Source organism: Seriola lalandi, unplaced genomic scaffold (genome assembly GCF_002814215.2).
Source record: "Seriola lalandi dorsalis isolate HSWRI2012SDOR001 ecotype SW California unplaced genomic scaffold, Sedor1 jcf7180002054914, whole genome shotgun sequence".
In the NCBI taxonomy this organism is placed as follows: Eukaryota; Metazoa; Chordata; class Actinopteri; order Carangiformes; family Carangidae; genus Seriola; species Seriola lalandi.
The window spans coordinates 1,341,308-1,355,718 of record NW_019525466.1 but is presented as its reverse complement, the minus strand read 5'-3'; the positions used below and the strand labels follow the sequence as shown (position 1 = coordinate 1,355,718).

The 14,411-nt window shown below is 40.0% G+C and overlaps 1 protein-coding gene across 1 annotated transcript in view; it reads right to left on the bottom strand.

Moving 5' to 3' along the window:
- Positions 1-1,883: 1,883 nt before the first annotated feature.
- Positions 1,884-14,411, bottom strand: part of vps37d (VPS37D subunit of ESCRT-I) — a 30,814-nt gene continuing 18,286 nt past the window's right edge. The window contains exon 4 of the mRNA XM_023430922.2: positions 1,884-8,045. Within this exon, the coding sequence (XP_023286690.1) occupies positions 7,512-8,045 (534 nt within the window). The 3' untranslated portion in view covers positions 1,884-7,511. The remainder of the gene's footprint in view (positions 8,046-14,411) is intronic.

Genomic DNA, 14,411 nt, shown 5'->3' with positions numbered 1-14,411 from the left:
CCAGTCGCACACCTGCTGCCTTTGAGACAAGTGCTTTTAATCTTTCCCCTATCTAACAGTTATTGCCTCTGTAAATCTGAACTAATGTAGCTTTACTTTTATAGTTCGCCATGGACAGGTTTACTGGTGATGGGTTTGATTTGTGCGTTATTGTCTCATTTAAATGTAGTGTGTTTTTGGACGTCTGATGTTTCTTCACTCAGGAATCACTTCTTGTAACCGAGCGTCTGAGGTCTGGGTTTCTGGAGAGCTGTGTGCTGTCGCTGAGGCTGAGCTCGCTGCTGTTCGGTCAGTGAATGCCTCCAAATTGTAGGGCTGCCTGCTTGTTAAACTGCAGAGTCTTATTGTCTGTTTGTACATGTGTTAAACACAAAGGCTGTGACATGTGGTCGTGGAGGTTTTGGAGTTGTTTTAAGGCACATTTGATGGAGCTGACGGTAATTACTTTTTCAATGAGTAATGAGTAACTGATTACAGTTAAAGTGACTTACCCAGTACTGTAGATTGTAAACACATGAACATGACTCCCTCCCTCCTGTGACAGTCGTACTCAAAACAAACCAATGCAGAACTGGAGACATTTGTCTTTTTTTATTCCACACATTCTTCTTCTTTGTCGAAACTTGGCGTCCACATTACCCACAATGCAGCTAGAGTGCCAACACTTCTGTGAGAGGTTTGGGTTTGTTACGTGAGAGGTGGTTAATGCAGCCTCGAGCCTCAAGCACAGATGCAGAGCAGGCTACAGAAGTCTGGTTAACTCACTGCTTTCTAACAAGATATTTTCCGTTTTAAACTTTGTAGTCTTCAGCCCCAAACGACGCTGATTCATGTGACATCACTTGAGGACATTTATCGGTTCCCTCTGGAGACATAAAAAGATTCACTTAACTTTTGTAACTATGTCCATCTGTCCCATTCTTTCCCACTCTCAAAGGTCAAAGATCAGTGTTACCTCATAAAACGCGATAATGGCCTTGTGAATGCGATATCTCGAGAACACAAAAACAACCGCGAGATGTTAGTTCTAGTTTTAACATCGGTGGAGTTCCCCCTTTGATTATCTCAGGACCCTTCAAATTAATCCTGTGACCATGTGTGGGGTCCCAACCCACATGTTACCGCTGTGTCTTTGCTAGTTAGCAGTAATTTTATTTTAATCACATTTTAAATGCGTTTGCTGCTTCCTCTGTTTCGCTCTGAGGTGTGTGTGACTTCTCCTGTGTATTTGTAACCTACTTAACTTTTAGTGAAGTGCTTTTTTAACTCACAGTTTGAACAGCAGCCCAGCACATAAATAAGGATTTATTTCCAGCACTTAGTACTTAGTTTTGACAGTGTTGACAGAGTGTATCACAACAAGAGTTGTTCCATTATATAATGTTGATGAGTACAGCTGATATCCTGTCCATCATGTGTGCGTGGACTGTGACATTTTCATCTTTAACAAGGCGCTGCGACTCCAAAGCTTCAGTTTCAAGAGTCTGGAAAATATAAAAGCTTTAGATGGTTTAGTGCAATTATGTTGATTTGGAAAGTAGCCGCCACAGCACAGTAGAGCCATGTGTTGTGCAGCACAAAGCCTGTCTGACCAGCCTCGAGTGACAACATGTATTCAGGATCACAGCGCTGATGTTTTGTGCATTCATAAACATAAAACTGTAACACAGTAAAAACCACATTAACATTTTCTGTTCATAGACATCTTGATGCAAGCAGTGCGGATTTTTCCCAAAGGCTCAAGAGTCTTTGTACCATTTTTGTCCTTTAACCACCAGTTGTGCCTCAGTGTCTCACGCTGACTCGTTCTTTCATGAGGAATTCAACCATTTTATTCCCATTGTCTTCCTGTAAACCCACAAACAATTTACATGAGGCCCCTGCAGTGTCGTTAACCATCATTTTAATTTGAAAAGACGGTTGAAAAGGAGAATACCAGCCACTTATTACATCACCAAAGTGAAAGAAAAAAACAAAACAAAAACACAATGCATTCAAATGTTAAATTGGTGATTTCCTCCTCTTAGTGTAATCAGGTTGAAGATCAGAAATTCTCACTAGGTAACATTTCCTTCCTTCAGGCCGTTTTATTCTGAAAGCCTCTTGACAGCCACGTGGGTCCAGTCACACACACTGTAGAGCAGCTGCTGAGCACATGAGCTGATGTGGCTCCGTGCAGTGATGAAAATGAGTCGACTTGGATATTATTAGCTCATCTTCACTCACTGCAGCGCTGATCGGCTTTGACATCGCTCAGAATCATCTGGTACGAGCGCCTGCAGCCACACAGCTCCTTCATCTGAGACGCTGCGATCATCTCAAATGTTTGAGGGGCGTTTGGCTCAGCGAGTGGCTGCACTTGATTTCAATTTAAATATTGAAAGCAACATTCATTTATCTGTTTTATCACTGCTCTTTTTTTTTCCTCTCTTTTTTTTGTAAGAAGGCTGCTGGGATGAGTCCCTGATAGAAAAGACACACAATATAATAGACTGGACAAACAAAACCACAGTTGCAGAAACAAGCACTTTACATTTTGAGATATTTCAAACACACAACTGTCCAATCTTATATGAATCATCTGGGCCTGAATAAAATGAGTTTTGGTTAAGGTGGATTCAGACAGCACTGTTACAAAAAAGTCAGGTAACGCTTCATTTTACAGGTCCCGTGTTTCTAGATCATTTCCTAAAACTTTGCTCCAGGATATTTCCGTTTTTAAAGAAAAAAAATGAAGATAATATGTAGTAGGTAAGTGAAAAATAGTTCATACACAGACGTCAATAATTCTTGATTAGGTGTGAAATCAGGTAGAAACAAGTTTCTTTTGTTGGAATATGAACTACTGTTTGTTCAGTTACCTTTTCTGTAACATGTCGTCTATGTTTGTTGTCTTTTGGAAAAAAAAAAGAAAAAAGGGTGAGATTTTACAGCATGTTGTGTTTTACTTGTTGCTCGTATTCGTCTGAAACACAGATCGATGCAGCTACATGCAATTCAACCGATATAGAATGAACGTCAAATAAGACAAGCAGCAACTGTGACTGCAAATAACACTTTCCCCACTTCCTTTATAATCAGCACCAAACTGCATTGGCCTGTGTTTGTCATTTGCAGCTAAATACCAGGTAATTGTTTAGGAAATTAGGAATTGAGGAAAGTTTCCAGGAAATTATCTGGAAAACACGGGCCCTGTGAAATTAAGCCAACAATAACAGTATTACAAACTTTTTATTATTATTATTACAACATTCGGTCAAATCTCAATGCAACAATGGAATGTCGAAGGTGACTTGGTGTCACCGTTGTGGTCATGGTTACAGTCTCTCTGGCATGCACTTGTAAAAGGTGTGTGTGTGGAGTTAACATGTGATCCACAGGTACGACGTCCCCGGGTCCAACTGTGCTACAGGTTAAGGAGCAGCACTGCATTTTCTTTCCTCTAAAGACCCTGAGTGGACACAGAACTGCATGTTTGGTTGGAGCCAGTGCCCAGTTACATCAAAGGTTCATGTCCTGTGTCTGTACTGTCAATATGAAGCTACAGCCGTTAGCTTAGCTTAGCTTAGCATAAATACTGGAAACAAGTAGAAACAGCTAGCCTGGCTCGTCCTCACAGCACCTCTAAAGTTCACTGACACGTTATGTCTTGTTTATTTAATCTGCACAAGTATTTTTTAATAAAAAAAATGGCAAGGTGCTGACGTGTGGATTTTTGTTATCGTCAGGCAGAGCCAAGCTAGCAGTTGCCCTCTGCTTGCTGTCTTTATGCTAAGCTAAGCTAACTGTCTCCTGGTAACTTCATATTTACTGTACAGATGTGTGATTAATCTTTTCTCAGAAGTTAAGGGACTTGCAAGAAAATCTCAAACAGATGTGAGTTAAAATTTTTTCATTACAAAATCAAACTTGTTTTCTGTTGTTGAACTAATAGTTCGCACATTTAAAAGACCAAGTGTCCTTCACTGATTTTATAAGAGACTGTGAGTAAAACCCTGCGGTCGAAGGCATGATATGAAATAAAAAAGTAAAAACAATAAAAAGGTCAGTTAAAAACAGACTGAGTTGGACAAAGGAGGAGAAAGAGTTTCTCCAAAACTATCATCCAAACAACACGGTGAAGCCTCCACTGGGTTTTAACTGTTACAAAACACCTTTTTGGCACATTTACATCGTGTTGACCAATAAAAACAGGTTCCTTAACTGTATTTCTCTATTTTTCTTTTACAGTTTAGGATAACTTTTATTATCAGAGTATTTCTATACCAACACTGTACTCACCAGTGTAACTGCTGAGATCTGTCGACATGGCAACATAACAATCAGACGGGTTGTAAATGTAAAAGTTTGGGTGATAAGTTTATTGAACTTGTGACCTGGAGCTTTGTTGAGAACCCGACTGATTGTTTGACGGCTCGTTTTTCTTGCCTCGTCTGATTTAGTTTTTGTTGTTAAATTGATTTGTTGAACTGTTGATCTCATTAAAACTTTCATTTTCTGATATTTTATGGACCAAACAAGGAATTGATTAATTGAGTATGAAGATAATCCAGGTTAGTGGGTTGGTTTCGTAGCTTCACTTTCCGAGTAATGCGTGAAACATATAATTTTTGGAAATGTCCTTATGTGTACGACGTGGATGCAGCTGAAGAAATAATATCATATAATATCTGGATTATTTTTTTACCAAGATGTTTTTCATCTCCTGGCACTTCCACATCGTGTTCGTGATGTAGCCGCATGTACAGATCTCAGCAGTTGACTTTGAGTCTTATTTGACAGAAATGATGAAAAACTAGACGCTGTAAAAAAAATAAAAAGATAAAAAATGGAGCTACCCTTTAAAGAAATCCTCAGAGCCTTGAAATTGATTTACAGTTCGACTTATTTAAAGACATTTCATGAGAAAATGACATAAGTTAAATTAGAACAACTCTTTTCTTTACAATAATATTTTCTTAAAATGTTTTATGCAACTGGGCACCGGCCTGCAAAAGGCATTTTCATGTACTTTGTCAAGCTGTAGTAAGCATGCACTTATATGAGTTATTAATGAGCAAAATGTGTGTTCAAGAGCACAACCAGTAAAACTACAATCCAGAGATTTTCCCTTTAAATGCTGAAAGATGGATGATGAGAAAAAAAAAAAATGAAAAGAGAGGAGCAAAATGGGAAGAACCTCCTTATGCTCGACTGTGGACTTGCAGAGCGCTGGCGTTTTCTCATAGAGATTAAATTCCCCTCACTCTGCACCTCAGTTTTGGGGGGGGAAGAAATAAAAAACCGGTGGCTGCCACGAAAGGAGCAGCAGCTCCTCATTTAGCACGGTAAACAAGAAGCTTTGAAGTCAGCCATTTAAAATAGGATTTACATGAATAAATAAATCGCTCACTGATGTGCGAGCTGCAACACTGTTCGTGAAATCGCACAAGAAGGCAGAAGGCTTTGGGTAATCGTCTGTGATGCTAACACACACACATGACACTGCAAATACTATTGACAGGTTATAGTCTGGGAATTATTAATAAATACCACCTGCTCTGCTTTACAGTACGTCTTTGTTTAAACTCTGCAATGATCTCATATCAGCATTCATTATCTTGGATCTCACCAAGGATGAATGTCTTTGCCTCATGTGATGGATGACAAACAGTGAGAGTTTATATTGAACACTTTATTGATGTCATCGTTCATTGAGATGAGGCATCGCACAAAGCCTCTCGCTGTATGAATGAACAATGAGATCCTTTTTTTGTTTTTTTTGTTTTTTTTATTTGTGTCACACGCCTCAGTATAAAAAATATAATAAAATTAAAAATAATAATGAAAACGCTCGTGTCCTCACGAGGGATGGGGCTCGATAGCATTTTATTGAATTCAAATCCACAATCTGAATCCTCATGAATCCCTTTCTGAATCTCATCTTGTCTCATGTGAGTAAAGAATAAGAGATGAAGTGAAGTGAGTGGCAGCTGGATTAACCTGAGCAGCAGAACATAAGAAATGTTAATCAAAAGGTATCTGACACATTTACTTAACGACTGTCGTTTACTGTACTTCACCAGCTAATTAGTCCAAATATTGAAGCTGCTACCTACAGACGAGTCCGAGTTGTAGACAAGCTGAACATTAAAGATTTGTTTTTTTAAGTAACTTTGCCAAGAAATATGTCCAGGAGAAGCTGTAGATATTGAAATTTCATCATCAGATACCATTAGATTAAAATTAAGGTTTTAATCTGTAAAATTAAAAACAGTTTTATCCAGTTTTTCTTTTTTTTTTTTTTGTTAGACGGTTAACAAGGTGTCTGTTCCTCTGCTGAAATTCTACTTTTAAAGTTTTGTGCGTTTCTAATTTAGCTTTTCTTCTGATTACAAAGCATCTTAATGCATGTTTGATGATTTAAATAATGAGTTAGAAAATGCTTCCTGCTGAGCTTTGCTACTTTCACATCCACACTGTAGAGCTCGGACAGAAGTGGTGCGTTAATGAGATTTTGCCCCTAAGCCTTTGTCATAATAACAGATATCAGACTGGTGTTTCGAGGCTGAGTAACAGTAACACTGTCAGTGTAAACGTCTTCATTTCCACTGCAGTAACAGCAGCAGAACATACGGAAGCACGTCAATCAGCTGCCAGACTCTTTTATAAAGCCGCTTTTGTGTTAGATGTAGATCTAACCAACCACAAGGTGTGAACAGCTGCTTGAAATCTGCACTAATCTAAGAGCTGTTATAGTCGCTGCTTCCTGTGCCTGAAAAATTTTAGATGTCAAATTGAAGAATGTGGAATGAATTACAATCACTGCTGCAGAAACGTTGCTCTCTGTTGATGTAGAGGTATTTGTAATCTGCTGAAAAGGCTCTTGTGTTGTTTTAGGTTGTTGAATTATTTTACATGATTGTGTTAGAAAATGTTTCATTTTGATTTTGTGACATATTTTGTGTGATCTGACTGTGTCACTGCTGCTTGTCTTGTAAAAGTAAATGTCCTCACATTAATACTGACACCAAGTGATGTAACACAGTCAACGTTACCCTTATTCTGTTCCTGAATGTGTCGTTTTTCCACTGCACAAAGGAGATTATGACGTTATTTAATAGATGATGAACTGATTTATGGTCTTCAAACTTCCTTCGCTCTGTATTTTTCATCGTTCTTTTACTGTGATGTGAGATTCGTGAGCGTCGCACCTTAACGACTGTAACTTTCACTGGATCCAAAACGGACCCAGCTATCGAGACCCAACCCCCGGTCCTCCCTGTCTCTGTGTGCCGCCTCTCTCTCTCTCTCTCTCCCTCTCTGCTCGCTTCCCTCTGGTGGTTACATTTATGTGTCATGGATGGAGAACAGAAACGGACGTCTGCAGTGCTGCCTGTCTCTGGATCAGTCTTTGCTTACATGATTGTGACAGCCACTGTTTGGTTCCCCGCTTGGAAGACCTCTCAAACCGGCCTTTCTTCATCCTCCACCTCTTCCTCCTCCCTCTCCTCCTCCCCCCTTCCTCGAGCTTATCGGTACGGCGGCTCGGGCTGTTGAGGGTTCGGCCTGTAAAGCTGCTGCACTCTCACCGGCCGCCCGTTAGCCGGCCAGCCCCCCGATAGCTGTCCGATGACCCTGAGGCCGACCGGCTGGCCGTGTCCTGGAAGCGGGGTGCTGGGGCTGAGGATGTGGGTCTGTCCCAGCTGAGGTTCGGGTGGGGGGGTACTACTTTGATGGACGGGGGCTGAAGCAGGGGGAGAAACGGGGTAATGAGGGAGGAGGATGGCTGGCGTGAGGCCGTAGCGGACCTGGAACACTCTTAAAGGTCCTTGCGCTACGAAGCCGTTGGGCCGGTGCGGCTCCTGAACGTGCTCCGAGTCCTTCCTCACCTCCGGGACTTTACTCTCCTCCTTGGTTTTGCTCGGCTGCCGCTTGGCTTGAGCTATCTCCTGCATCTTCTCCGCTTGCGCCCGGCGGATATGATACGTCTTCCTGGAGCTTTGGAAGGAGTCCAAGAACTCATCCAGGCTTACGTTCCCCTCCATGAACTTCTCCAGCAGCTCCTGTGAAGCAGGGCAGACAAATAAACCGGCATCAGCAGACAGGACAACACACAAAGGGAGGTCCAACCGCGGGGAGCCATTCAAACAAACTCCTCTGAGTATAAAGAGGATTTAATCAGCTCTGGGATGTTTACCCACGAACTTTGGCACAGTTTGGCAGCTACAGTATTTCACTGTAAGACCATTTTACACAGCTAACAATGATCCATGTGCGGTAACTGTTACATTTGGCCGAGCTTGAAAGCTGTGTGATCCGTCTCTGTATGTGTTCCCAGGATGTGAGGAGCTGAGTCTGGTTGAGCTGAACACCGAGAGCAGAAGTTATATTTGTGAAGTAAATCACTGCATTAACCACAGTAACTGTTTCAAAGCCAGTTCTACACTGGACCGGACCCAGTGTAGAACTGGACTGGGACTGAAGAGAAGCAGATTGATGTACTCACATTTTGGATTCAGATTAAATTCAGCGTGAGGCTTGTAGCCAAAATACGAAGGGTAAAGTTTTTCAGAGTTTTTTTCAGTCATACTGGTCACAGAATGATGGAGACCAGTACAGACATTTATGAATTTATTGACACTTATGCCACATTTTTGTCAGTTCTTGTCATAATTCCTAGTAACATTCCCTGGACCTGGTTAAGCAGTAGTGAACTGGTGGGTGGATTAATAGATCAATCAACAGTTCAATCAGCAGCGAGCGTCCGGCAGCACAATCCACCATCAAAACAGTCTCACTTTTAAAATCACAAGCCAAAAAACAGTGAAAGTAAGTTCCAGTGAAATTTAAGACTTTTTAATTCCTCTTAAAGGAATTTAATATAATGCTTTATAAGACTTTTTAAACCCTGCAGATACCCTGAATGTAACGCTCCACGTGTCTTTGATTCAGTCTATTTAGACGCACTTCTGTAACTGGATAATGTCGACTTTCTGCAGTAACGTAAAGTGGAGCGACACTGTTCACACAGCTTTATTTTATTGCTGGTGGAACCTGGACTGTAAAAAAGAAAAAGTGGAGTAAGTTTAGGCTTTGAGTTTGTCCAACGTAGAGTCCAAGTCGAGCAGCTTTCACATGTTCACTGTAACCCTGACCTTCTCTCGACCTGACCTGCAGGATCTGTATGTGTGAACAAAACCGTCCCGATCCTTTGAATCAGATATTAAACAGCCTTTTTCCCCGAGAACTCCCCCAGAACCGAGTCCTCGATTGAGGCGATACGTGAACAGAGCAGGTCATTGTCCTCTGAATTCACCGCGAGGGAACGGGAGTGTTCACGGTGTTCGTGTTGATGACGCATCTCCTGCACGATCTACTCAGGTGTCACCGTCACATAAACTAAACAGAGTACTTCCACCAGGTGAGAACACGTCTCACACGGACATTCTCCTGTTGTGTGCTGCATGTGTTAAAGGGTAACTGTCAACTGTAGTCTACTGTCCAGACGATCCAGTCCGCACACTGCTCAGAGGTCAGAGCAGAAGAGTTAAATAATATCTTATATATCACCCCTGTGTATCCTGAATATTGTATATGGAGAGAACGATAATAAATTAAATTATTAAAATGAAGCCACATCTATTTAAAAGTGAAACTGGCACAACAAAGTGTCTGTGAAAGTCAGACACATTTCCACAGGAAGGAAATCAGTTTAACTACATCTCTTGTTTATATGACGTGTTATAGATCAGCCTACTCTAAAGACAGGTGACATATTGAACCCAAATAAACTCAGTTTACTATCACATAAACACAAATAAAAGCCTTAAATGATTCATCGATTGTTATCATGGTTGCCACAGATTTTTCAGTCGACTGACTAATGGATTATTTCAGCTCCATATATATTCTGTACGTCCGCTGTAACCTAATTTCTCCCGGTGACCTGGTTTCTTCTGCACGTTACACATACTTAATGTGAAACATTCTGTTTACCTGTCACACGTGATGAAAATATCTTGAATCAAGTGTAAATTGTCTCAATACTATAGATCTGTTTCACATGGTTTTATTTCGAGAGACAAAGCAACAAAAAAATTGGGAACAAATGGAGTTACTTTACACCGATTTAAAGAATACGGCTGTTGTTATTCTATATTTCTCATATTGTCAATAAACGTCTGCGGCTCTCGGCCTCGAACCCATTCATAATAATAATAACTTTATTAACAAAATGCTTTACAAGAAAAGGAAAACCAGACCAAACCAAAAAGGAATAAAATAATATAAATAAAACAGATCAGATTTGGGATTTCCACACATTCATTCCCACTAAAGATGTAATTCTTTAAAAGCACCTCACTAAATTGTAATTTCATTTTAATAAAATAGGCTCAGTTATTTCATAAAACAGCTGGGCAATGTAGTTTTTAGCAGACTTTAGCAGCATTTGTTGGGGACTATTTTCAGCTGCGGATTAATACACATTTACTGCTCTACTTCTACGGTGTGGGACTGACATTTGTTAGTGTAGTAGAATATCGCCAGACTTACTCTTTAAGAAAAGACGCTTTGAAGCTTCAATCTGAGACCAAATATTAACGCAGATGTTTGTTGGAGTGTAAACTCTCACCCGGCCTTGTTTACTGTTCCTCCATTAATTGACACTGGCCCTGGTTAACAGCACCATGTGATTGGTGGAGTTTGTGCTTTATTACCTCTCCTCCCACTGCGTCTTCCCCCACCGTGACGTGCGAGATTCTCCATCTGGCACGGACGCCATTAAATAACCTCAGGTTGCTGTGAATTTATTGGCCTCACCGTCAATAGACAACAGCTGTTACAGGCACAGCTCGTTTATTTTCATGTGGGGTACACAAACAGTCATCTGCATCCAAGTGTCATGTTCTTACTTTGTAATACAAACAAAGTGTACGAGTGCGTGAAATCAAATAAAAATGTAGCACAAAGCCACAGCTGAATCTTGACGTTCATTAATAATAAACTTGCAGCTTCTCTTTGAGTTTGTCTGACAATTAACCACGACTAGATTTTTATCTAAGGACATTAAGTTCTTCCTTCAGTGTTTTGACACAAGCTTGATGCGTCTCTCGCCTCTCCGTCTTTGGTGCAGAAATATTTCTACACTACGTCTAAGAAGTAGCTCGTTAAGATCTTGCAGCTGCACTTTTGCTGATTTTCTCTTGGTTGATATTGACGTTTATGGAGGGGAATAAATTGCAGATACAAGTACAGCCAGAACAGTTAGTCTATCAATCATTCAGTGTATTGAGAGAAATTAACTGGCCTATGTTTTTACGAGCGATTTATCATTTTGCAAGATGCAAAGATTTCAAATATTTGCTGGTTCCAGCTTCTCAAATGTGAGTATCTGCCACTTTTATTTGAGTTAGATGACGGTAAACTGAGTATATTTGGGTTTTTGGACAAGACACTTCAATATGTCACATTATGGCATATTATAATATTCAGCAGATTAATCAACGATGATCAAAACTTCTACTTAAGTATGACACTTAAAGGTTTAATTTCTCCTTAGCTGAGGGAGTTACTTAAGAGTGTTGCATAAAATCTTTTAAAAAGGTTTCCTTAGTTAAGGAGCAATTTACAGCAGTGAATGATTTTACAGAGGTTAAATTCTACAGTTGATGGTTAAGGTCTTTTTGTGCAGCAATTAAACTGACTTTAAGTGATTCCCGTTTAGTTTAAGACTAAGATAAGGAGAAAACCTTAAAAACTTAAGTGAACATTTTAAGTAAATCTCATCTTTTACCTTTTACTATTCATGTTGGGTTGTTACTGCTTTAAGAAAATATTTATATATTTATATTGTCTGTATTTAATGAATTGATCTCTATAAAGACAGACAGGCAGACGGTGCACTGTCATGTCTCTGATATTGTGTTTTTGTTGATGAAAATGTAATTAAACTTGGTTAAAACTTTGCCCTGAAGAAGCATTTATTCAGATTAGTGCAGAGAAGTTTCAACAGTTTATGTCAACAAAACATATCCTTATCAAAAATCCAGTTATTTTTTTATTTCACCGGTTTCTTACTGGTTACTTGCACTCTCTTCATTCACAGTAACCTGATCAGTTTGACGTCATATAAACGGAAAATCTGCTTTCCTTTATTCGATTAAGGAAATGAGAGAAGCCCAGTGCTGCAGCAGGATCTCTACTGGGAAATCCTTAATTATTAGGCCTTAAATACAGTGAACCAGTTAGTGTGTGAATGACAAAGACCACTACAGGGAAAAGCATCAGTCCCCTCTTGGCTGCAGTCCAGCAGCTTAAACACATAATCAGCAGACCCTTGAGAAGATGAGGCTGTGAACTAGAGTTAAAGCCTAAACCAACCCGATCTGTGTGCCTTCAGCTCAGCTCATATCTGCGCAAATAAAGTAAAACGAGCTCTGTCTGAAGGCTGGAGGGGGAATTGAACCGCAGCGAGTGATTCAAACGAGCGCCGAGGACAACAACAAGTTTAAATTGCCTTTTCCTTCATCAGATATCTTTGTTCATGTTAGTACCTGACGAGGAATCCTCTTAATAAAGGAAGCTTGTTTGACTTTAGGCAACAGAGGAAGAAGAAGCTGTTGGCCAGAGTCTTCAAAGGCAAGGATTTCCTCCTGACACAGAGGCCAAAACAAACGTCACAGCACCGCCGCAGTGAGTATATCCGAATTCTGAAAGATGTTTAGCAAACTGCTGTATTTGATGTCAGTGTTGCTGAAGAATTATCACAAAAATCAAGGCGGTTTTCCACTGAACCAATAAAGACCCTCCGAGGGATTAATCTGAAATGTCTGAGATCAGAGGTGATAGTCACAGAACACAGAGACTGCAGAGAGAAGTCTTTGTCTTTGTGTTGAAGTCTACTAAATCACAGAGCTTTGCTTTAACATACACCTACTCACAGAGGAATTTCACTTTGAGGATTATTTCATCATAAAATAATTGTAGAAAAAATCAGGTTATTTTATAAAGGACATTATATATCCTACATGTATCTTATCCTTGCACCCAGGTGTTTTCTCAGTGTTCATTCCGTGTGGTCGTTTGGCTGGTGCTGGCAGGACCTTAATCAATCAGTGGACGGCCACTTTAAAGACTGAGTCATGGACGTATTGATTGGAGCCATGTGAGGTGGGGGGAGATCAATCTGAGCCCTGAGCAGCAGCGTGGGTTTCATCTGTGAACAAGACTCCCTCACTGCGCTGATCAAGGCCAAAGGAACAGGGAAGACTTATACAGGCTCCGTGCATCACGTTCACAGAGGTGAATGTTATGAATTATTGTGAGACTGCAGCTCAAGCTCTCTGTGTCGACTGCAGACCATAAAGGGAGAGATAAATCATTGTGCTGCTCGGACATAAACACTGTTTCACTCCAACAAGGATGTCCTCACGTTTACTTGTGTGTTTACACAGTGCATACCAGGAATATGTCAGACACTGACAGTATACACACACGGTGACATGATTTGATCTTTAAAGTACAGTTGAAATGAGAAATGTCGTCTGTTTTTGCAACTAAAGTCATCGTTAAAGTGATTTTCAAATTCATCATTAATATTGTCAATATCTTTTTTTTTATCCTTTAGCCTCCAAACTTCTGACTGGGACTGTTGATTTTAAGCCGTTTAAAGTTATAATCCCTCAGATCTTCATCATATCAAACCCAGTCTTTGATATTATTCATGGCTCTCTCATTAGTTTACCTCTATTGAGCAGTTTGCTTTGTCTGTTCTTCCACTGCTGGATTCAAACGGCCCGGACATGGACTGGGAATTCAAAAGACACAAGTTTGTACTGGACAAAATTTGGAAAACAAGCTGGTTGATTCGCACATCGCACATTATTTGTGCACTTGCACTTATGTCATGTTTAGACTTATCTAGTCGAGCTGAACAGTCGGCTCTTGAAATTTTGAGGAGAACGATTTGTGTCGGTACAAGTAAAGGTGCGGCTGCAGATATTCCTAAAGAAGACATCAAATTTTCATTGTGTAATATAAATGATGAGTTGCTCATCTTCTTCTTTAACAAACTGGAGCCTTTAACCTAATAAGTGTTCGTATTTGTATTTCCTGTATTTAATGAATATCTCAAGGTGCACTATTATGAACCCAAAAAACATACTTAGGTATAAATTTCCCCTTTTCAGGAACTAAGTTTTGCTCAAAAGAGAAATAAAAGTTCATCCATACGCAGAGACTGATATCTTATTAATAAAAACAGCCTGGTGTCCGTGGTTTGATTCTGCCCGCAGACCTTCATTGATTGCTGTATCTCTTCTCTGCTCATGTTTCCTGTCTCCCTCTGCACTTTCATCTATCACATAGAGGCAAAAAACGCCAGAAAATTATCTTAAAAAAAAAAAAAAAAAAAAAAAAAAAAAAAAAAA